Source organism: Mastigoproctus giganteus, chromosome 13, assembly GCF_048544385.1.
Source record: "Mastigoproctus giganteus isolate SK-2022 chromosome 13, ASM4854438v1, whole genome shotgun sequence".
NCBI classification, from domain to species: domain Eukaryota; kingdom Metazoa; phylum Arthropoda; class Arachnida; order Uropygi; family Thelyphonidae; genus Mastigoproctus; species Mastigoproctus giganteus.
This window is the reverse complement of record NC_143587.1, coordinates 164,455,416-164,480,704: the sequence shown is the minus strand read 5'-3', so window position 1 is coordinate 164,480,704 and position 25,289 is coordinate 164,455,416. Positions and strand designations below refer to the sequence as shown.

General features: G+C 36.8%; 1 protein-coding gene across 4 annotated transcripts in view; it reads right to left on the bottom strand.

Moving 5' to 3' along the window:
• The window catches only part of Oseg1 (intraflagellar transport protein Oseg1), a 540,669-nt gene that overhangs the window by 486,667 nt on the left and 28,713 nt on the right, over nucleotides 1-25,289 (bottom strand). For 2 of the 4 annotated variants that reach the window (XM_090387735.1, XM_090387736.1), the window contains exons 2-3: nucleotides 24,194-24,424; nucleotides 8,691-8,767 (exon numbers count right to left, since the gene is read on the bottom strand). In XM_090387735.1, coding sequence (XP_090243861.1) covers nucleotides 8,691-8,767; nucleotides 24,194-24,424 — 308 coding nt within the window. Of the gene's footprint in view, nucleotides 1-8,690; nucleotides 8,768-24,193; nucleotides 24,425-25,289 lie in introns of those variants that run through there. The other 2 variants (XM_090387737.1, XM_090387738.1) reach the window with 2 other exon arrangements.

The window sequence follows — 25,289 nt, the reverse complement described above, 5'->3', positions numbered from 1 at the left end:
AAATGCTTTTAGCAATGTGCAGGGCTTGTAGGACTGTGTCTACTCCTGCCTTGCAGATCCTTAATGGCTGTCTGCCCCTCGATCTCTTTCTTCTGTACCGAGGCCTGTGCTTCTACATCAGGCATGCTGTCGCTATGACCATCCTGGGCATAACTATCAATGGGATCCCAAGGCAGAGAAAAGATACAGTTGGAATATTTTGATGCAGCATTGGCAAGACAGATGATCCGCTACCTCTAAGGGTCTTGTTACTTTAAAGTTCATCCCTAACATCACCTTTCACATGTTAGTCCACTCAGAAATGGTTTCACCCTGGTCTGTACACTCTCTACTTACTCTCTGATCATGGCTCCCTTAATGCCAAACTTGCAACTTTCAACCTTGTTGAATCATCACACTATTCTTGTGGTGCCCCAGAAGATTGGGAACATATTTTATACCACTGCCATCAATCCCAGTGCAGGATTAAAGATTTATATATACGTCTATAAAGGCACTATTTTTATTATTTATTATTTTATTTTATTATTATTTATTATTTTTTTTTTTACTTTTATTTTTTTTTTTGCTGGTACCCTGGGTTTTGGCTGCCCAAGGGAAGGGATTTTATTATTTAATTTTTATTATTTACTTAAATTTTTTATATATTTTTTTATTATTTTAGTTTTTTTTAATTATTTTATTTTATTTTTTTATAATATATATATATATAGTAGTAATATTAAACTGTTAAGAAGCAAAATAAGCAGAAAAGGGAAAATAACAAAAGTTATCATATGTCTAATGCTCCAAAATGTGACTCGCAGCATTAAAGGAAGCAAAAGGATAACGTATGATTTGTAACGTAAATAAAGTGTCTGTGAAAATGAAAATGAAAAATACACAAAGTGCCAGAACTAAGAGAAGTTTAAGAGACAGTAGAAACTGGAAGTGAAGTAGTGGTAAAAAAATGAAAGAATTTGAAAAACCTAGTACAAAAATGAACTGGGACTGAGGAAGCAAACAATATACAAAAATATAATTTTATATAAATAAATAAAAAAATAATAAATAAATAACACAGTATCCAGATATGGAATGGCAATTTTAGCAAGATGTCAAATCAAGGGATGGCAAATCTGCAAAATCTGAATACAGTAAATGAAAAGATGACACATAGTGAGGAATTTCATCAGGGGACTATTCCTGACCATGTATGTATCAGGCACTGCATTTCCAAACGTGTCTATAGTATTAGAAAAAGGGGAGAGAGCAAATATGCGGCCTTTATCATAATACTAACAGACAAGGTAGTCCCAATGTGGTGTGAAAATTAAGTTAATAATATAATTTTTAAATTTAATATAAATTTACAAAAGTGTAATGTGAAATATAACATAAATGTTTGTACCGTGTGGAAGGGTTAAAAAGTAATTAAATTAACGTGGTTAAAAAATGTAAAAATTCAAATATACAGCAGAGAAATTTGATCAAAAAATGTGGACAAGCAAATGGTATAGGGAATGGTAAAATTCTTGGGGTGAGGAAGAGGAGAAAAAGATGGTCAAAAGAAGGCAAAAATAGCAATAGGATGCTGGATAGTTGGAGCATTCGTATCACCCTCATATTACATTAATAGTTTTACGAACAGGAAAAAAATACAAAAAGACAGTATAAAGATAAAAAGTGTAGAAAAAATTCATTAAAAATACTGAATTTACTGGGTGTGTAAAGCCCAACCTTAAAGAAAGGGTTCTGGTATAAGCAAGCGTTAGTAAAAATGGGTGTTAATACCACAGGCTTGTAGAGAAGGGAAATCAAAACCAAAACTAAAAGTGGGTGTTACTTGGAGTCATTAAGTCAAGCGGAGGAGAGACGTACACAGCTAAGATGCAAAAGGGGAAACAATGACAAGTCACCGAGTTATACAGATTTAGAGTTACAGATAGTGATTACCTCTATTGCTGAAAAAAAAAAAGTGGAGAAGATGACCTAAACAGATGAAAAGCCAGAAATAAGGCCGCAGGAATACAAATATGTAAAGAAACATGTGAAACAAAGTAAAACGAGAATAATACCAATCTACAGGAGATGAAAATCTAGGAGATGAAATTCTGGTGAAATTTTAGATGATCATAGAACAGAGTCTATAGATCATGGCTCAAAACTTCCAAGTTAACAAGCCACTATAGACAGAGAAATGCACTGTTTGGCTACATCTGATGTTGACTGAAGGTTGATTGGATCCATTGAAGAGCATGACAAAAAATCAGGCAGGCAAAAAACTTTAATGGCAACAGAACAGCAAAACTGAAAACCATGAAGAAGAAGAATTTTCATGTCCATTGATTAAATTTTTTCATCAAATAAAAGGCCTGGTTAAATGATGCAGGTTTCGTAAAGAAAAACAAAACCATTCACAACACATGGCTACCATATAGGCAGTAGACCTGAGACCAGTGTCAGAGAAGCAAAGTGTCAAACCTAGTAGTTATTACCAGGGCAGAAATTAACATAATAAGTCAAGGAATAAAAGGCCAAATGTACAGGATTCCAAATGGTAGAAAGGAAGAATTCAGACTAAATATGTGAAATAAGGGACTACCTTTTGTGTTAGTAATATGATAAAGGCGGCATATTTGCTCCCCCCTTTTTCTAATACTATAGACAAGTTTGGAAATGCAGTGCCTGATACATGGTCAGGAGTAATCATCTAATGGAGTAACTAATAGAGTAAGCTTATCTGGGAAAAGATCTAAACCTCCCAATTACTTCCTACTTCATTTCACAAATATACGTGGTCTCAATTCTAATCTCAATGATGTCCATTTCCACTTGCAGTCTGCCATACCCCACGTACTTTATCCAAAAGAATCTCAGTTATCAGTTGATTCAACTACTGCTCATCTCAGTTGCCCAAATTATTTGCTGTATGATTCCTTTCGTCTCGAAGGTGGTACTTGTGCTTACATCCGTTCCGATATTCCCTGTCAGAGACTTGGTAATTTGGAATCTCCGCTTTTCGATCTTCTCTGGCTTAAAATCTCTCTACTTCATTGTGTCAAATTCATCTGTTGTCTCTACCGTTCTCCCAACTCCACTAATGACTTGGAGAACTTTGACTTTCTCCCTTTGCAACTTGACTTTCTCCAGTCCAACTTTCCTAACAGTGAGGTAATTTTCCTTGGTGATTTTAATGTTCACAACTCCAGCTGGCTTCCGTTTTTTTGTCACGCTGACCCAGCTGGTCGAGATGCTGAGGCTTTTGCAATTTCTAATGACCTTGCACAGATTGTTCATTTATCTACAAGAATACTGGACAATCCCAACCATTCAGCCAACACACTTGATCTTTTTCAAACAAACAAACCTTCTTAGTACATAGTCAAAGTGAGTGGTCCTTTAGGCACCTCAGATCACAACCTGGTGATTGTCACTTCTCCAATGGAACCTTTATCTCTTGGCTATTCCCAACCTCGTATTGTTTGGCATTACAAGAATGCAAAATGGGATGACCTGCGAGATTTCTTTTCTTCTTTTCCTTGGACGGATTACCGTTTCAAAACTTCTGATGTCAACATTTGCTCAGATCGTGGCAGCGAAATTATTCTTGTAGGAATGGAATCCTTCATTCCACACTCCACTTTAAAATCTTGTCCTTTATCTAAACCTTAAAATGCCTTAGCACTTTATTTCCAATAAATATGCTAAGGCATTTTTCCTTCTGCTTGGAAATTTGCTCATAACCAGCCAGTCCCTAAAAAAGGGTGACAAGTCCCTCCCATCCAATTACTTCTACTCTTTCTAAAGTAACGGAGAAATCAATTTATCGCCAACTCTTAAACTACCTAGAAACTTTCCGTCTGATCAACGATCGCCAGTATAGATTCCGTCAATGTCAATCCACTGGTGATATCCTGGCTTATGTTACCCGTGTCTGTGAAAATGGAAATGAAAAATACACAAAGTGCCTGAACTAAGAGAAGTTTAAGAGATAATAGAAACTTGAAGTGAAGTAGTGGTGAAAAAGTGAAAGAATTTGAAAAATCTAGTATAAAAATGAACTGGGACTGAGGAAGCAAATAATATAAAAAAAATAATAAATAAATGAATAACACAGTATTCAGATATGGGAGGGCAATTTTAGGAAGAGGTCGAATCAAGGGATGGCAAATATGCAAAATCTAAATACAGTAAATGAAAAGATGATACATAGGAAGGAATTTCATGAGGTTTTTTTTTTTCTTTTAATGAAAACCCTAAACATGAGAGGTATTAGAAGCTATAGTACTTAGTATAGTGCTTGGGTTGGAGGTTGAGAAGACGAAAGAAGATATTTGTTGACATTAGACTTGAACTTCTGTAGACTGTAATTTTCAAGAAATACGTGTGAAGGAAGGTTGTTCCAGAAAGCTGCAGTTGAATGAATAAACGAGGAAGATGAAAAGTTTGTTCTGTGAGTTTGAAGTTGGACAGTAAATGGAAGTTGGCTGGTGGCAGCACGTGTTTGGACTGTTTTGAAAGAGAGCGGGAATTATAGGAGCCAATTCAGAAGAACAGTGCCCATGGAAGTATCTGTAGAAAAGGCATGCAGCAGAAACAGTACGGCTGTGAGACAGAGAGTGGAGAGACTCTGTTAGAGATGAGTCATTAATTAACCTAGCTGCCCTCTTCTGAATGGAATCTAGAAACCTGAGAGATTTTGGGGAGCACCGCCCCAGATGTGGGAACAATATTCCATGGTAGGGGAGGGATTTGCGATTTGTACAGAGTGAACAAATTCACTTTGGAAGAAAAGTAATGCCGAGAGTGAAAGAGAAAACCAAGTTTTTTAGATGCAGAGGAAGCAATATTTGTAATGTGCTTGTGCCAAGAGAGAGATTAGAAATCAGGGTATCCCCAAAAGAGATATCATTTTGCCTAGAAATCTGAGTGTCACCAAAGATAAACATAGGAGCAGAAGAATCCTTTTTAGTATTAGCATTAGTAGAGGCATGATGCAAGAAAGCAAGCTTATGCAGCATCAGCCAAAAAAAAAAAAAAAAAAAAAACCACACTCCCATTTCATCCCTCCGTTTGTTCCAAGTACCTGTCCAGCTCAGCCTTAAATTTATTTAGGCTATCATCTTCCACAACAAAGGTTGGAAGTCTGTTCCACCAACCAACCACCCGCTGGCTAAAGGCAAACTTCTGAACATCTATCCTACATCTGTCTTTCCTCGATTTGAATTTATGCCCTCTCAAATGATTATTCTGAGCAAGAGGAAGAATTCCATCAGCATTGAGCATGCTCAAACCATTCAAGGCTTTATACACCTCAATCAGATCACCTCGCAATTGCCTAGTCTCCAGACACTGTAATTTGCAAAATTTAAGCCTTTCTTCATAAGAGTAACCCTTTGTTCCATTCACTAATCTTGTTGCTCTTCTCTGTACTCATTCCAACAGCTCTATATCCTTATTAAAATGAGGCCTCCAGACCTGTATACAGTACTCAAGGTGTGGCCTGACCATTGCCTTCTGAAAGGGGATAATCACCTCCTTATCGCTGCTAGAAAAATTCCTATATATCATTGACAAGACACTATCAGCTACTCTTGCAGACCATCATATCTGCCTGCACAATTACCCCCAGGTCCTTTTCATTCTCTAACACTGTCAATGTAGTACCACAGAGTTGATACATCACTCTGGTGTTGCTGCTTCCCATATGTAGTACTTTACATTTGCCAGTGTTAAACTTCATTTGCTATCTCTCAGCCAATCTGCTCAACTTTTCTAGATCCTGTTGCAGCAGCGTACTGTCATTAGTGTCTTTAACAACCCTCCCAACATCTGTATCATCTGCAAACTTGAACATTAAGCTTGATATACCATCATCATTATCATTTATAAATACAGAAAACAACAATGGTCCCAATACTGAACCCTGAGGGACTCCACTAATAACATTAGTCCACAATGAGCAGTGTCCACTGATTACCACTCTCTGTCTTGTCCCAATCAACCATCCCTTTATCCATAGCAGCAATTTGCCTTGAGATATAAGACAAGTCTGAGTTTTAGAAGGATTGAAATCAACTAAGTTGTCTCTGCCCCACTGGAGAATTACCTAGGGATCGGCGTTTAAGAAACTGGTAGCGGTTATTCAAGAAGTTGAAGCTGATTGAGCATGGCAAGGTTTCTCAAACTGGAAAGTGGAATGCAATGTGCTATCATCAGCAAAACTATGGATAGGATTTCCAGTCAATGGAAGAAGGTCATTAATATACAAGAGGAAAAGAGTAGGGGGGAAAGAAATGAACCTTGAGGGACACCAGCATTAGTGGAGACATTAGAAGACAGAGAGCCATCTACCATTACCCTCAGTCAGCAGTCACAAAGAAAACTGAATAACCAATTACAAAAAACAGTTGGCAAACAATAAGATGGAAGTTTGTTTAGAAGACCTTTATGCCAAACAAGATCGAAAGCCTTTGGGATATCAAAAGCAACTGCTTGTATTTCATCGAACTTTTCCATTGAATTTGTCCATAAATGGGTAACATAAGACAGAATATCACCAATAGATCGACCCTTACGGAATCCACACTGGCGATCGCAGATCAGACAGAAGGTTTCTAGATAGTTTAAGAGTTGGCGGTTAATTGATTTCTCCATTACTTTAGAAAGAGATGAAGTAATTGCAATGGGACGATAATTGGATGGGAGGGATTTGTCACCCTTTTTAGAAACTTGCTGGATATGAGCAAATTTCCAAGCAGAAGGAAAAACACCTTTGGAATAAGAAATTAAAAAACCGGCAAAGAACAAGAGTAAGTTCAGGAGCACGGTTCAGGAGAACAAGTGGAGAAATACCATTAGGACCTGGAGCTTTTTTAGCATAAAGATTCATCAAAATCCTTCTGACATCGTTTTGATGGAAGACCACAGGAGGCATTGAATGGAGTGTGTTGGAAATGGTGGGATTGTTATTTGTTTGTTGTTTGGTTTTTAGGAGCATTAGCAACTAAGGCCATATTGTTCTGGGATATGCGGTGGTCATTCCCTGACCTTTCCGCATCCTCCGTATTTGGTGGTGATGGGCTCCAACACCGGTCTAATCAAGAAGTGTGTACTACGCACTGCTGCTCCTTCCCACCTGGATACGGAAGCACTTGGAAATGTTGGGAGGTGTTTTACCAAGATCATTAATACACGAGTTGGAAGAAAAATGGGATGCTAGCTGGTCAGCTTTATCCTTGGCCGAAGTGACAACAGAACCATCTGGTTTGGACAGAGGTAGGAGCAGAGATGGGCAAAAGTTGCGGCCAATAGCTTTGGCAAGAGACCAGAATGCTCGGCTACCATTAGGGCAAGAAGCAAGTAGCATCTACTCTTAGCCTGTTCAAAATTTAGTTTGGACTGATTAATAACTGTTTTATAATTATTGTGAGCTTTGGTGTAGGCAGAAAATGAAACTGAAGAATTGGAAACAAGCCAATTACGATATGCAACATTCTTCTCCTGAACGGCCTTACCACATTTATTGGAAATAAATGTGCTAAGGCTTAGATAAAAGACGAGATTTTAAAGTGGAGTGGGATATTGTTATTGTTGTTATTTGGTTTTTAGGAGCATTAGCAACCAAGGCCATATTGCTCCAGGGATATGCGGTGGTCATTCCCTGACCTTTCCGCATCCTACATATTTGGTAGTCATGGGCTTGAACCCTGGTCTAATCAAGAAGCATGTGCTACGCACTGCAGCTCCTGCCCAGTAGAAGAAAAAAAATTTGAACTAATTTTTTTTCTTCTACATATCGCTTCCCCATACCTAACTATGGAGGCACCAAGTGTGGGATAAAGTATTCCATACCTACAAGAATAATTTCACTGCCACAATCTGAGACGTTGACATCAGAAGTTTTGAAACAGTAATCAAACCAAGGAAAAGAAGAAAAGAAATCTAGCAGGTCATCCCATTTTGCATTCTTGTAATGCCAAACAACAAGAGGTTGGGAATTGCCATGAGATAAAGGCTCCATTGGAGAAGAGACAATCACCCAGATCACAACTTGGTGATTGTCTCTTCTCCAAGAGACAATCACCAAGTTGTGATCTGAGTTGCCTAAAGGACCACTCACTTCGACCATGCTAAGGTTGTTTGTGAGAAAAAGATCAAGCGTGTTGGCTGTGTGGTTAGGATTGTCCAGTATTCTTTTATGTAAATAAACAATCTGTGCAAGGTCATTGCAAAAGCCTCAGAATCTCGACCAGCTGGGTCGGTGCAACTAGAAAATGGAAGCCAGCTGGAGTTGTGAACATTAAAATCACCAAGGAAAATTCCTCACTGTTAGGAAAGTTGGACTGGAGAAAGTCAAGTTGCAAAGAGAGAGAGGAAGTCAACTTTTATATATTACTATTATTAAGCAAGACAGGTTTATGTATACCTTTTAAAATGAAAATAAAACAAATTTAGGTGAATTCAGACAAATACTTATTGTTCATATTCAAATTTAGCATTTGTTTGACGTATTTTTCATATAATTTTTATCATTTAAAGAATTCTGATCAACTGCACTTAGTTACTGACAAGTGCAGTCAAAATAATTTATTTTTATGAAATAAATCCACTCTCACTTATATATGTTAATTGGTATACAACAGTCAAAATTACAGGCTGGTACAGTCAAAGTAATTCCCTTGTCTGAAATAATTCCAATTACTTACCAAAGTCAGTACATGCACAACTAGTAAGCTGGTGGGAAGCTGGATTATAAGCAAGGTACTGAATTGCATCATGGTGTCTGAAATATAACTCAAAATAAATCTTCAAATTTAAAATATTTTCTTGCTTTACAAAAAACTGATATTTTATTACTGAAAATTATATCATTCAATATATCTGCAGATTTCAGAAAAAATGAAAACATTATTTCTTAGATAGTATGAATCAGAGCTGTAATACTCAATATGTTCTACGTTGATAATAATATTAGTAAATTAATAAGAGGAGTTTACCTCAGTATAGTACGTAGAACACTTCCGTATGATACCCTCCAGAAATTAAAACGGAAAAAACGAAAAAAAACGACAACTTACCGGTACATTAAAGTAAAATATAAATAATTAAATAATCAATTTAGCACAATTCAAAATCAATTTAAAACAATTAAAATTCAAATTAACGCAATTAAAAGAATCTAACGAAAATATTCAAAACGATTTTCCTTCCTTAACGAAAATATTCAAAACGATTTTCCTTCCTTAACGAAAATATTCAAAACGATTTTCCTTCCTTTAATTATTCAAAAATCGTTTTGAATATTTTCGTTAGATTCTTTTAATTGCGTTAATTTGAATTTTAATTGTTTTAAATTGATTTTGAATTGTGTTAAATTGATTATTTAATTATTTATATTTTACTTTAATGTACCGGTAAGTTGTCGATTTTTTCGTTTTTTCCGTTTTAATTTCTGGAGGGTATCATACGGAAGTGTTCTACGTACTATATTGAGGTAAACTCCTCTTATTAATTTACTAAAACATTATTTCTGAAGGAAACTTATTCAGCAATTCCTGAAAATAATGTTTCCTCATTGTAAATTGCAAATATTTGTTTTATTCCAAAATTATTTAGCAGTGCACAGAAATATCTAATAAAGGACATATGTCATGCAATGAAATTTTAAATGTGAACTACTTTTAAACATTCAATTATAAATCAAAGTTCAGAGTAAGTAAGCTTTGCATTCTTCAAATTATCCTTGTGTCAACATGTATACACAATGGAATATAATTTTTTAAAAATAAATAAATGGAATGCAATTTTACAAAAAATACACCTTAAATGAGGGAAAAAATTATTTTTCTGATAAACAATAATAATCTGCATTTTTTCCTATTGAATTTTTAAAGTGTCTTTAAACAAGTTGATCCTTTATGTCATTAACACAAAGTTTCAAAGATGCACAGAGAGCAGAGTTGAGTTATCTAGGATAAATAGCAAGGCAAGTAACATCACAAAGAATCATTATATTATATTAATAATTATATATTTCATTATACATAATAATATAATATATATAATAATATATTATATTATAATTATATTAATCATTATATCATTAAACTTCTTTACTTATATAAACTCAAAAGGAAGGAGATGAATCAGATTGGTCCACTTAATATTGATGTTTCAACTGTTGAATGATCCTGCTCAGCTAGCTGAGCAAACTGAATGAGTATTTTGCATCTACATTCACACACAAGGAATGTCTCTAAGGGAGTGGAGGCCAGAAGTTTATCAAACTCAAATAGGGAGCTAAATGATTTTGTAACAACTGAGAGGAAAGTGAAGAAGAAATTGTTGAAGTTAAACATCAGAAAGGCACCTAGGGTGGATGGGATCTATCCAGGAGGCAGAAAAGGAAGTAAGCAAACTCTTAGCTATAATTATGAGAGCATCCTTGGATTCAGAAGAGGTCCCCATGGACTGGAGATGAGCAATTGTATCCCCAATTATTCAAAGGGGGATCAAAGTGTGACATGAGTAATTACAGACCTGTTAATTTAACTTCTATTCTGGGGAAAATAATGGAATCACTGGTTAAAGAAGCATTGCAGAATCATCTAGAGAAGACTACAGTTAAAGTTAGCTACCAGCATGGCTTTGTTAGGTCTGACCAATTTGATTGGATACTACAAGGAACTGGATACAAAAAATAATTTTGATATCATATACTGGGTGGTTATAAAATAAGTTTCCCATTTCAGGAGACCCTAGTGTCAAAACGATTACAGATAGAACTGTGAAAATCGGTGGGTATGTCATTTAGGGTATGAGGAAGCAATTTGTAGAAGAAAAAATATTAGTTCAAATTTCCACCGCCAGGGGAGAAATTGGCACTGTAAACATGAGATGGAATACTTAACTTAGGATTAGATTTTAATATCAGAACGTAGAAATTTACAGATATTGTTCTATGTGCTTTCCTTCACTTGAGATAACATTCTGAAAACGGAGGACTGCGTGTGACACAGTTTCATGTGTAACCAACATCCTCAATAAGATGCAACTGTGACACAGTTGCATCTCATTGGGGATGTTGGTTACATGCTGTTTAATGCATGCTTTCAAATCGACAAGTCTCTGTATGCTGTCACGGTAAACTCTGTCTTTCAGGTATCCTCACAGCCAGAAATCACAGGGATTGAGATCTACTAATCAGGCTGGCCAGAACTGCAGAAAGTCTCTAGAAATGATGTGATCAATTCCAAATGTTGAACAGAGCAGTTCCTTCACTTGTTGACTAACATGGGGAGAGGCACCATCTTGCATGAACACTACTGTCTCCAAGCATTGCCTTTCTTGCAGAGTGGAAATAATGTGATCTCTTAGAAGAGCACAGTACCATGCACTAGTTACTATACACTTTACAGAGCCATGAGGTGTAGACTCTTTGAAGAAAAATGGTCCGATTATAAACTCTGCTGTGAATCCACACCGTACTTTTATGCACAGCAGATGGATGAGAAGTTCCCCAATATTCAGTAGTTTTGTGCATTAACAGCCCCATGAAGAGTGAAATGCACCTCATCAGACCACAAGATCTTTTGGGCTAATGTATTGCCAAGTTCCATTCGAGCCAGAAATCATAGGGCATATTTGTTGTTGCTGATCACAAGACTTTAGTTCTTGCACTACATGAATCTTGTACAGGAACCAGCATAAAATTATTCGAAGCACTTTACATACAGTGCACCAAGGAAGATTCAAGTCTATTGATACATGTCTGGCACTAGTGACTGGTAGTGTTTGCATTCTGACCATTGCAACCGCCACTTCATCCACTACCTCCGTTCCGATACAGGAATTATCCTCCGTTCCCCTACCTGGAATTACACCTACCTCCCCAGTTGCTTCAAATTTCTTTATAAGTTTTGGAAGCCCTACTGACTTCAAAGGTCCTTTACACAAACCTTTAAGTTTCTGATATTCATGTAGTGTTTCATTAGCGTTACTATTATTCTGGTAGAACAGTTTTACTAAAAGAACACATTCTTTTTTATAAGAGCAATAATGGTTATTGATGATGGCATTGGCCTTTCTGCTTTTATCTAACAGGATGTCATTTGCGTAAGCAGCATGTCTAGAAGTAAATGACAACTTTTACATATGTGCTTCCCTGGTGGAGAAAATTTGAACTAATTTTTTTTCTTCTACATATCGCTTCCCCATACCCTAAATGACATATCCACCGATTTTCACACTGCCAACTCTAACTGTTTTGACATTAGGGTCTCGTGAATGAGTAACCTTATTTTATATCCACCGGTAGTTGGATTGCAGGAAAGCTTTTGATACTATTGCACATAAAAGACTGCTGTAGAGATTGTGGCAATGTGGCATCAAGGGCAAGTTTCTGCTATGGGTAAAGGAATGGTTGAGTGGGAGAAGACACAGTGGTAATCAGACGGCACTGCGCTTCATGGATTAATGTTATTAGCTGAGTCCCCCGGGATTTGGCCTGTTGTTGTTTTCTGTATTAATGATATTGACGAGGGCATATCAGGCTTAATGTCTAAGTTAGCAGATGCTACAGAGGTTGGTTGGTTGGTAGGGTTGATAATGACAGTAATGATAGTATGCTACAGCAACAGGATCGCAAAAAGTTGAGCAGATGGGCCGAGAGGGGGCAAACTGAAGTTTAAAACTGACAAATGTAAAGTACTGCATATGGGTAGCAGTAACCGCAGAGTATCATACCAATTGTGCGGTACTACACTCGAGTAGTGGAGAATGAAAAATACCTGGGGACAGATATGACGTTTTCTGAACAGCTCATGGGGTCTGAGCTTATGCAGCATCAGCCAAAAAAAAAACAAAAAAAAAAACACACCATTCCCTCCAAATGCCTGTCCAGTTCCTCCTTAAATTTATTCAACCTATCAACTTCCACAACAACAGATGGAAATTTGTTCCAGCACGCTGGCTAAAGGCAAATTTCCGCACATCTATTCTACATCTGTCTTTTCTTAATTTGAATTTATGTCCCCTTAGGTTCGTAATCTGAACAAGTGGAAAGATCCCATCAGAATTCAGCATGCTCAACCCATTCAAGGCCTTATACACTTCAATCAGATCACCAAGCAGGTGCCTAGTCTCCAGCCACTACAATTTGCAGAACTTAAGCCTCTCTTGGTAAGAGGATCCTTCATACCCCTCACCAATCTTGTTGCCCTTCTCGTACACGTTCAAGCAAATCGACATCCTTCCTAAAATGATGCCTCCAGACCTGTACGCAGTACTCAAGGCGTGGCCTGACCATTGCCGTATACAGAAGAACAATCACCTCCTTTTCCCTGCTAGCAAAATTCCTATATATCATTGACAAAACCCCATGACCTGCCCTAGCAGCCTGTCTGCATTGCTCAGAAAACTTCATATCTGACTGCACAATTACTCCCAGGTCTTTTTCATTTTCTACCACCTTAAGTGTAGTACCAAACAGTTGATAGTTTTCTCTCGGGTTACTTCTTCCCATACGCAGTACTTTGCATTTGTCAAAGTTAAACTTCAGTTGCCACTTCTTAGCCCAACTGCCCCAATTATCTAGATACAGTTGCAGTAGCACACTGCCATAACTGTCATTAACAACCCTGCCAACTTTGTATCATCTGCAAACTTCAACACTAAGCCGGATATACCTTCATCAATATCATTGATAAATACACAAAACAACAGTGGACCCAAAACCGAACCCTGTGGGACTCCACTAATAACATTAGTCCACGAAGAGCAGCACCCACCCATTCATTACCACCCACTGTCTTATCCCACTTAACCATCCTTTTATCCATTGTAGCAACTTACCCTTAATACCATTCTGCTCCAATTTGTACAATAGTCTTCCATGGGCAACAGTGTCAAAAGCTTTGTTGGAATCAAAATTATTTTTTGCATCCAGTTCCTTTGTAACTACATTTTTTTTTTTTTTTTTTTTTTTTGGCTGATGCTGCATAAGCTTGCTTTCTTGCATCAAATGCCTCTACTAATGCTAATGCTAATAACCAATCAAATTTGTCAGACAAGACTTTCCCTTAACAAACCCATTCTGTGTCTGAATTATTGCTGCAGTCTTGTCTGGATGATCCTGCAATGCCCCGTTTCCCTGACAACAGAGTCACCAACAACTACTAGTTCCTGTGGGACCAGTGCATTCTGCCTTGGGGGTTGCTGCTGTGTTGCACGATGACCAAGTGCAAGCTCTGGCATTGATGTGGGCAGCTGAGAGCTTGATGAGTCTCTCAATTTAGATCCTTCGAGGGCATCCGCCCCGTCCTTCCAGCTCTCATATAGGCCCATAACAACGCTGAGTTGTCACCTGATTTCCTTACACTCCTTACATTGCGCGCGCGCGCGCGCGCGCACACACACACACACACACACACACACACACACACACATCCCCCATAGCAATATCATGTTCTGTTCCAGAGAGTTCGGCAAACATTTCACAAGTTGCACATTTTTTTAGGCTGTGATGCGTTGGAGAATCGCCCCCCTCAATTCTCCTCTGAGTTACAGCACTCCTACCACTTTGTGCCCGTTGCTTTACTCTAGTCTGGGGCATGATGTTTTAAATTAATAAGATCAATAAATTTAATTAATTAAATGTCAATACTACACTATCTAATAGAAACAGTGATGCGTATTATGCTATATAATTATATGTTAGAGCTACCAAGTTAACACAATTAACACAATTTGAATTCCCTACCACTCTACAAAAACAGTGGCTGCAAGATTCGAACGAAATAACGGTTTTACGTATATTAAGTAGTAATCTACAAAAACTCTTTATCTAAATTAAAAATAAAAATAACCAGCATAACTAGAACTATAAGAATATGCATAAAGTACAATATAAAATAACAATTAAGTAAATAAAAGGCAAACATTTATCGCTTTTTCGGAGCCTGTAATTCACAGCCGTAATTTTTTCATATTGTGACATTCTACTATTTTGATATAACTTGTTCATTTTATTGAATTATTATTAATTCATATTGAATTTGTTCTGAAAGAGGAACATTGATTTCGATTATCGTGTTTTTAATCAAAGGTGGACTGAAGACTTTCTTCATTGAGTACGATGAAAAAAGCAGTATGTTTGTAATATGTTCTTTAAAAACTGATACAGTATGTAAGAATACTGTATCAGTTTTTAAAGAACATATTGTAGTTTGTCTCGACAAACAATTAAGCAAAGAGTAAAAGAAATTAGAATTAAGAAAACAACAAAACACACTGAAAACATATCGGTCAAGAAATTTATCTGCTGTAAGTGCCAGTTATCAAGTTGTACATTTGATCACTTTTGAAAGTAAACCGTTCAGTGATGGTGAATTTGTTAAATGTTTTTAAAAGCTATGAAATAAATTTGTCCTTCAAAACGAGCAATGATACAAGACATTAGTTTGTCTCGACAAACAATTATGCGAAGAGTAGAAGATATTGGAAAGAATTTGTTCCAACAACTTTTGGAAAGCATAAAACAAATGAAATATTTTAGTGTATCACTGGGTGACAGTACTGATGTAAAGGACACAGCCCAACTCCTTATCTTCATATGTGGAATTAATGATAATTTTGTACCAGTTAAAGACTTAGCTCATCTACAGGGCATGCTCGGAACACCTACAGGTGAAAATCTTTTTGAACATTTTTGCCAGTCTATTGAAAAGTTAGGATTAAATATTAAAAACCTGGTAGGAGTCACGACTGACAGTAAAAAAAAATGTGATTGGTAAACACATTGGGCTTATGGGTAGAATAACCACGAAAATGATAGATATCAGAGCTGAACCTCAGATTGGACTTCATTTCATTGTGCATCAAGAAGTTCTGTGTGGGAATGTATTGGATCTCCAACACATTATGAATGTGGTTATTTCAACTGTAAATTTTATAAGATCACGGCCTTAATCACCGAATGTTTCAACAGTTAGAAATTGAAGCTAAATATGAAGATGTAATTTTACACAGTGCAGTGATATGGCTTAGTCATGGCAAAGTGTTATATCGTTTCTTTAAACTGCGTCACGAAATTTATATTTTTATGATGGAAAAAGGGAAACCAGCAAAAAAACAACTATCAAATATGGAGTGGTGGTTTGATCTTGCAATTCTTACAGACATTTCTAGTCCTTTAAATGCTCTTAATTTAAGCTACAAGGGAAAGGAAATTGGTCTTTTATTTGTACGATGACATCAAATCGTTTCAGAATATGTTATTATTTAAATCCCAAATTGAGCAAGGCAATTTAGTTCACTTTGAATTTTGTAACGAGCTAACAGAAAAACATATTTCCAAAGAATCATTGCCTCCCATTATTACAATTAGTTTTTGACGAGTTTGAAAGTCATTTGCTGATATGAGATCCCATGCCATAAGCTTGTTTGAGAATTCATTTACTTCTATGGGTGAAAACTACAATCCTTGCATCATAACTTCGAATTGTTGAAGAAAAAGACAAGAAAGGCACCTGGGGTGGATGGGATCTATTCAGTTATATTAAAGGAGGCAGCAAAGGAAGTAAGCAAACCCTTAGCCATAATTATGAGAGCTTCCTTGGACTCAGGGGAGGTACCCACAGACTGGAGAAGTGCAAATGTGACCCCAATTCATAAAAGAGGATCAAGGGCTCACACAAGTAATTATAGACCTGTGAGTTTAACTTCTGTTCCAGGAAAATTAATGGAAGCACTGGTTAAAGAAACACTGCAGGATCATCTAGACAAGACTTCAGTTATAGCTCGGACACAGCATGGTTTTGTTAAGGGGAAGTCTTGCCTGACCAATTTGATTGGATACTACGATGCAGTCACAAAAGAACTGGATGCAGGGAATAACTTTGATATTAGCATTAGCATTAGTAGAGGCATTTGATGCAAGAAAGCCAGCTTATGCAGCATCAGCCAAAAATATACTTGGCTGATGCTGCATAAGCTTGATATTATATACTTGGATCTTAGAAAGGCTTTTGATACTGTTGCACATGGAAGACTGCTGCACAAATTGGAGTAGTGTGGCATTGGAGGCAAATTGCTGCTATGGATAAAGGGGTGGTTGAGGTAGAGAAGACAGAGAGTGGTAATCAATGGACACTGCTCATCATGGACTAATGTTATCAGTGAAGTGCCTCAGGGTTCAGTGTTGGGTCCATTATTCTTTTCTGTATTTATAAATGATATTGATGATGGTATATCAAGTTTAATGTCCAATGTCCTTAATGTTCATATCGTCTGCAAGTTTGCAGACGATACGAAGGTTAGCAGGGTTGTCAAGGACACTACTGACACTATGCTGCTGCAACAGGATCTGGAAAGGTTGAGCAGATGGGCTGAGAGGTGGCAAATGAAGTTTAACATTGACAAATGTAAAGTACTACATATGGGAAACAGCAATCCCAGAGCAACGTATCAACTCTGTGGTACTACACTGACAGTGGTAGAGAATGAAAGGGACCTGGAGGTGGTTGTGCAGGCAGATATGAAGTTCTCTGAGCAGTGCAGACGGGCTGCAAGAGTAGCTCATGGTGTATTGTCAATGATATATAGGAATTTTTCTAGCAGCGATAAGGAGGTGATTATTCCCTTGTATATGGCAATGGTCAGGCCACACCTAGAGTACTGTATTCAGGTCTGGAGGCCTCATTTCAAGAAGGATGTAGAGCTGCTGGAACGAGTACAGAGAAGGGCAACAAGATTAGTGAATGGAACAAAGGGGTGCTCTTACGAAGAAAGGCTTAAGTTTTGCAAATTACAGTGTCTGGAGACTAGGCACCAGCGAGGTGATCTGATAGAGGTGTATAACACCTTGAATGGTTTTAGCATGCTCAATGCTGATGGGATTCTTCCTCTTGCTCAGAATAATCACCTGAGAGGGAATAAATTCAAATTGAGGAAAGACAGATGTAGGATAGATGTGCGGAAATTTGCCTTTAGCCAGCGTGTGGTTGGTTGGTGGAACAGACTTCCATCCCTTGTCGTGGAAGTTGATAGAGTAAATAAGTTTAAGGTTCAGCTGGACAGGTATTTCGATCGAACAGAGGGGTGAAGCGGAAGTGGTTTTTTTTTTTTGGCTGATGCTGCATAAGCTTGCTTTCTTGCATCAATGCCTCTACTAATGCTAATGAGTGTTGGGAATTTCCATTTTTTATATATATAGTCTGAAAATAAAACATGGTAACATGAAAATAGAAACTTCCTTTTTACATATAACAGGATAGGGAAAATGTAACACACTAATTTTTCTCGAATCACTCAGTGCAGCCAACAAAACAAATCTAACTTTCAATATGGCCCCTGTACTGGAAAAGGTTGGATACCACTGGTATAAGGCAATGGTCAGACCACACCTTGAGCACTACATACAGGTATGTAGTACTCAAGGTGTATGGTGTAATTTGAATGGTATCTGCAGAGCTACTGGAATGAGTACAGAGAAGGGCAACAAGATTAATGAATGGAACAAAGGGTTGCTCTTACCAAGAAAGGCTTAAATTCTGCAAAATGCAGCATCTGGAGACTAGGCACCGCAAGGTGATCTGATTGAGGTGTATAAGGCTTTGAATGGTTTGAGCAACCACAGTGCTAATGGGATTCTTCCTCTTGCTCAGATTATGCACTTGAGGGGGCAAAAATTCAAACTGAGAAAAGACAGTTGCAGAATAGATGTGTGAAAATCTGCCATTAGCCAGTAGATGGTTGATTGCTAGAACAAACTTTCATCTGTCACTGTGCAAGTTAACAGCTGAAACAAATTCAAGGAAGAATGGACAAACTTTTGAAGTGAATGAATAGGCGAAATGGAAAGGTTTTTTTTTTTTTTTTTTTTTGGCTGATGCTGTATAAACTTGCTTTCTTGTATCATATGCCTCTACTAATGCTAATGCTAATATCATATACACCCCAGACAAAAATGTATGTGAAATTCACTTAAATCTTTCATTTTTGCTCATTCTTACAATAATTATACACATACAGTATTCATAAGTATCTATGTGGCAAATAGTGGTGTTCAATATCAATTGGTCTGCTTCCCCACCCCAGAGGCTCATATCTGGTGAGAATAGGCTTGGCACACCCAAGGTCCTGAGCTGGATATCATCATTCTTCTTTCTTGGTGATTTTTTCTACTCTCTCTCTCTCTCTCTCTCTCTCTCTCTCTCTCTCTCTCTCTCTCTCTCTCTCTCTCTCTCTCACAGCAACTTGGCTGGTCAGCATAAGCCTCAGGCTTGCTTGCACCATATGGCTAATAATAATTAGCCATATGGTGCAAGGAGTATTGCAGAGTATGAACAATTGATACTGTCATTGAAGTACTCCATTTCTCAAAATGGGAAGGCATACCCAATAAAGTGACCGCTTGGTGTATTTTGTCTTTATGATTTTATTTGTCATCTCAGCAAACATTCTAAAACTTACAGGGTCGAAAATAATTTGAAATAAATCATTCTCAATGATGTTCTGAAAAGAGATTCTTAAATCATCATAGCATACACAGTTTAATAGTGCATGAAGAGAATCCAGTACTTCATCACATCAGCATATTTTACTGTCATTCAACTTTGCTTAAAATGGGCTATGTCCCATAATAAAGTAAGGCTAATGGTTATCAATTTTTGATTCATTGTTCTAATTCTAAGCATAAAACAATACATAATCTGCCCTTCTTTGAATTTTCCCATCTTTGCTACCATATAGATTCAATTTCAATATGCAATCTCTACTTTTCTCACTCTCTTCAGTGTATGGAGACCATATTCCATTTTAATTTGAATGCAAAAAATGAAACCACTAAATTGTTTTTTTAATATTATTCTTAACAAAGTTAAGAATCTTAATTTATCTTTTTAAATTGTCAGAGCAATAGGTTTCTGCTACAATTTGCATGGTATCTGTAGATTGTACAGCATACTTTTGTCATGGCTAAGAGTATACAAACCTTTAGTTTGATATTAAGTGTTTTCTGGTTAGTATACTTGAAAACCTGTTCCCTGTGTAGCTGTAACATAGCAAACAATATGGAGAAAAATACAGTTATACATACAGTGACAAAATCCTTAGTATTCCAATGCGGGACATCAATTTTACACCCCCCCCCCCAGACAACAAAATACACTTTTTTTTTTAATTTTTCATTTATAAAAAATATTCACATACAAAATATAAATTAAATATATATATGCTTCTTTGAACTAAACTTATAAAATAAAATATTAGCATTAGTAGAGGCATACATAAAATATTACACTTCTTAAAAAAAAAAAAAAATACTATTAGAATTAGCAATGGCCACATAGTGCAAGGAAGCCTATAGCTTATGTGGCACCAGCCAATAAAAAAATAAAATAATAATAAGAAGAAAATTTTAAAAAATAAATAATTAATAAGAGAAAAGAAAATAGACAACCTATGATTTTCCCAACTCCCATAGGTGATCTAGCAGATCTTTGAAATTCCCCAAACTGTCAGCCTCTACCACCCATGTAGGTAACTAATTCCACTAATTAATAACTCGCTGGCTAAAATAAAACTTCTTTCAATCCAATCTAAACATCTCCCCCCCGCCCCATAACTTAAAATTATGGGCCCCTCTAGAATCATTTATAACTGTGAAAATTTCATCCTCAATCATTTTACTTATGCCTCTCAGAGTCTTAAACACCTCAATCAAGTTTCTTATAAGGTGCCTAGTTTCCAAGCTCCACAAGCCACATATTTGAAGTCTTTGCTCATAAGGATGCCCTTTTGCCAATCTCACCAGGCAAGTTGCCCTCTTTGTCTGGTGAGATTGGCAATAATTTATTATTGGTAATAGTCGTAATAAAATACTTACGTATTTTATTACGACTATTACATAATAAAATATTGCTAATGCTTTTGCTTCTATCGTAAGCAAACTTGTTCTTTGTTTGATTTTCTATCCAAACAGATGACAGCCGTTCCATCTCTACCAATTCTTTGTGTCTTGATCTGATGGATTTTATTACGCTTTGAGTTGTTCATGCTATGAAAGTTGTTTTTATTTTCTCTGCATTCTTTATAATTCTCGGAGTTGCCTCATTTTGGCCTGTAGCACGTGCAACACTTTGAGCGAAATGAAAGACCAGCATGGTCTTTCATTTCGCTCAGTGTTTCCCAATTTCATATTTTTTCTCTATTGACAGAGGCAGACTGGCCATAAGCCTTACAGGGGAAACCCCGGTGGGCCGGAGGCCAGTGTGATTTTGGCTATAAAAGCTAGTCTGAGGCCGCTACAAATTTTCCGGGGTAAGAATTTTTGACCCGGTCCGCTTCTGTCTATCGATATTGCTTTTCTTTTTCTCTCTGAATCTGTAGTGTCTTCATCAGAATGCTTCCTTTTCACACTTTTTAAGTATTTTACTCATTTTTAAGCAAAATAAAGCAAAATTACAAAATGAGGAGGCAATTGATACATATAAACAAAGCTGTGTATGTGTGTGTGTGTGTGTGTGTGTGTGTGTGTGTGTGTGTGTGTGTGTGTGTGGGTAGCAACTGAATAAACAATACAACAAAGGCAGAGACACACTATTGACACCTCACTAGCTCACATTTTACTAAAGCGCATTTCTGGGGATTACTACCATAAAACAATAAAAACAATTTCCAGTTGCATTCCTGCTAGTGGAATCTATTATAAACGGGTAGTAAACTCAATCTAATTGCATTTGCAATAATACCGATAGCTGGAATTGTGTGGGTTTTTACTTTATTATGGTGAAATGTGTTTCCCCTTCACTGATATAAAAAACGTAAATACATTTGCACAATCTTCTCTTCATTCCTATCGTGTTGTGTTCAGTTGGAGTGATTCTGCGTTCAACTGCTATTTCTTGAAAACACAGGCGAATTGTGCATAAGCGAATTCGGTTTGTGTTATACATGATATCGTTCCCCTATTTATAAATCATGTATGATCGAATTCGTGTAGTGTAAACACGTGTTATACAAGGACTGACTGTACATGGAGCAATATGGCCTTAGAAGTGGATACTCCTAAAACCCTATTACAACAACTTACAATTTATTCTGTCACTCCACTCTGATAAAACTCATGAACTGATCTGCTTTTTATTCTTTTCTAGATTCATACTTAATCAGAGCCAGCAAGTCACCTACATATACCATGAACAATACTAGGTAAATCAATTTTCAGTATCTCACTGAGCACAATATTCCACAAAGCAGAACCAGCTCAAAATGGTTTGTAGCACCCTGAAGCCAACTCTGCTTTACACAGCGCGGCAATTGAAAAACAAGAATGATGTTATGAGACAAGTGCTAGTGCTACAGTAAATATGAAATGAAAAAGTGATTGTTCCCCAAGCACCGCAGTCAAGGTCAGCAGAAACTGCCACCATTTCTGAACATAATGTGATCCTAAATGCATGTTTCTCCTGTGTCTGTGTTGTGGACGGACAAGGGAACAAAGAGCAAACGTCAAGTTTTGTGTTCAACTGGACAAAAGTGCCACGGAAATGTTTCAAATGATGAAGCAAGCGTATGGAGATTATCTATCTTGTGTTCGAGTGGCATTAACGTTTCACCCATGGAAGAGAATCACTGAAAGACAAACATCCAAGCCCAGCAAAAATGGTTTGAACACCAGAGTTGATTGAAAAGGTGCAGGAAATCATTACCAATGACGGAAGAGCAACATTCTGAATGATTTCAGAAGATCTGTGCATTAATAAGGAAGCCACTCAACAAATAACCCAGGATTTGAAAAAAACAAGTCTGTGCACAGTTTGTTCCACATTCATTAACACAATCAGTAATAGGCATGAATTAAACACTATAGAGAACTCACTGAGGTCACTGATAGCAAACCCAACTTCCCATGAAATGTCATGGTGCTGTCAATACAACCACACAACAAGGCAAAAAAGTGCAGAGTGGAAGTCAGCAAACTCTCTAAAAGGTAAAAAAATGCATCAAGAAAGTTTGTAAAAAATCAAAACCATACTCATCACTTTCTAGGATAGCAAGGGAATCATGCACAAAGAATTCATTCTCATTGGTCAAAGTGTTACTGCTGCCTACTATCTGGCCATTTTGAAGCTTATTACAGAAAGAGAGAGAGAGAGGAAGTGAAAAGTAGAAGGGAATCATCAAGAAAGAGAAGAATGATAATATCCAGCTCAGGACCCTGGGTGTGCCAAGTCCGTACTCACCAGATGTGAGCCCCCAGGGTAGTCCTCAGTAATAGAGAAGATACAGATGGTTCCTCTTGCAGGACAACACACCAAGAAGAAAGTTCTCATTGTCTGGAACTTTTGGCTAGCAAAAAGTCTGTATTGTCATATTCACCAGACTTAGCCCCATGCAACTTCTTTTTGTTCCCGAAGCTCAATTCGTGAAAATAACATCACTAAAAGGATGTTATTTTCACAAAGTCAATCAACACCATTCAGACAGCTATGACAAGAACACTGAACAGAACACCAATCACGGCCTTCCACTAGTTGTTCCAATCACTTTGTGATCATTGCAGGCAGTGTGGAAGCAGGAGAAAATTACTTTAAATAAATCAATATTAGTTTACTCATACATGGGATCATTAATTTTTCTAGCATCAGTCTCATTTTCCAACTGCCACACTGTGTAGTATCCATGCACCCAATCCAATTCATAAGCTGAAAGAGGATTTTCAGTTCAAAATTAAAATAAATTTTTTTGATAATTTTATTGTTTATTTCAATCAGTTCATTTTATTAAAATATTAAAATGAAAAATATAAATTTATTAATTTAAATGTAATAAATTTATTAAATTAATAAACTCATTAACATTTCTGCTTCAAAGATTAAAACTTTTTAGTTTTTAGGCCTGTACAGGCGCAAATATTTGGATTACTTCATCCAGGTCTAAATCCTTAGGGACAATTTGAATCTTGTGTCATCATGGGGGAGTCCGATTTAATTAACTTCATCATTGAAAAACTTCCCTGTTCTGAGAAGATTTGCCAACGAAGCCAAATTGTCAAATTGTTCGAGAACACGAAATATCTGAAATGACCTTTTCATTAATCATTATGATATGTACCTTCCATACATCAATGAACAATTCTATAACTTTTTCAAGTTTATATAATCTTTGATTTGCATAAAATCAAAAGTATTCTACAAGAACTACTTACGAGTATTTTAAAATTCCTTCTAATTTGCTTGTCCAAATAATCACTTGTTTATCAGCAGATCCAGAAGCAAATCTTTTTCCATCCTTTGAATAGGCAACACAGTATACAACATCTTTATGTCCTTTAAGAGGCTGTATTAAAGTACCATCACTAGTATCATAAACCAACACTCGCAAACCAGCTGCAACAACAAGCTGAGTGCCATCGGGCTTGAAAGCAATGCCATATACACTAGCAAAACATGGGGAAAAAGGTTTAAAAAATTAAAACAGTTCCAGATACTTTTTTCTGTTGTTCTATAAATATTTTATATATACATATATATTTTACATTTTTTTCTGTTCTATATTTTATTAGAAAATAAAAGCTGAAAGGACAATATTGTGAATACAGGAAACAACAAATTTTAGTAATGACAACACTGCAATGCATTGGATAGAATAATTTAGATAACATGGTGGTGGTGGTGGCAGGTTACCTAACAGATGATCCCAAAAATAACAATCCTATGTTAACTTAACTATTAGTGATTAAAATTTTTTTCTACCTTCCTAAACATAAACTTTTATTGCAGTCATCTCTCTGAAGTGATTTTCTAGTTTCCACAGAATAACTGAATGTACGAACCCAACATCCACCATACTAATGTTTCAAATTCCTTGTTTCTACTTTCCCACTAGTTCAATAAACATCTAGTTGGGTAAAAACTTCTATCTGTTGTTTTTTTTTGTTTTTTTTTAGAAGCATTATCAACTAAGGCCATATTGCTCCAGGATATGCGGTGGTCATTCTCTGACCATTCCGCATCCTCTGTATTTGGTGGTGACGGGCTCGAACCCCGGTCTAATCAAGAAGCGTGTGCTACGCACTGCTGCTCCTTCTCACCTGGCTACGGAGGCGCCTATCTGTTGTTGTGGAAGTGGATAGTTTGTATAAATTCAATGAAGAATTATTGGTGGGGACGGACAGGTGACATGAAAAGTTTTTTTTTTTTTTGCTGATTCTGTATAAGCTTCCTTTCTTGCATCATTTGCCAATGCTAATACTGTTGGGTGATATTTCACTGCACAGAAATTATCTTCATTCTGCCCACCTG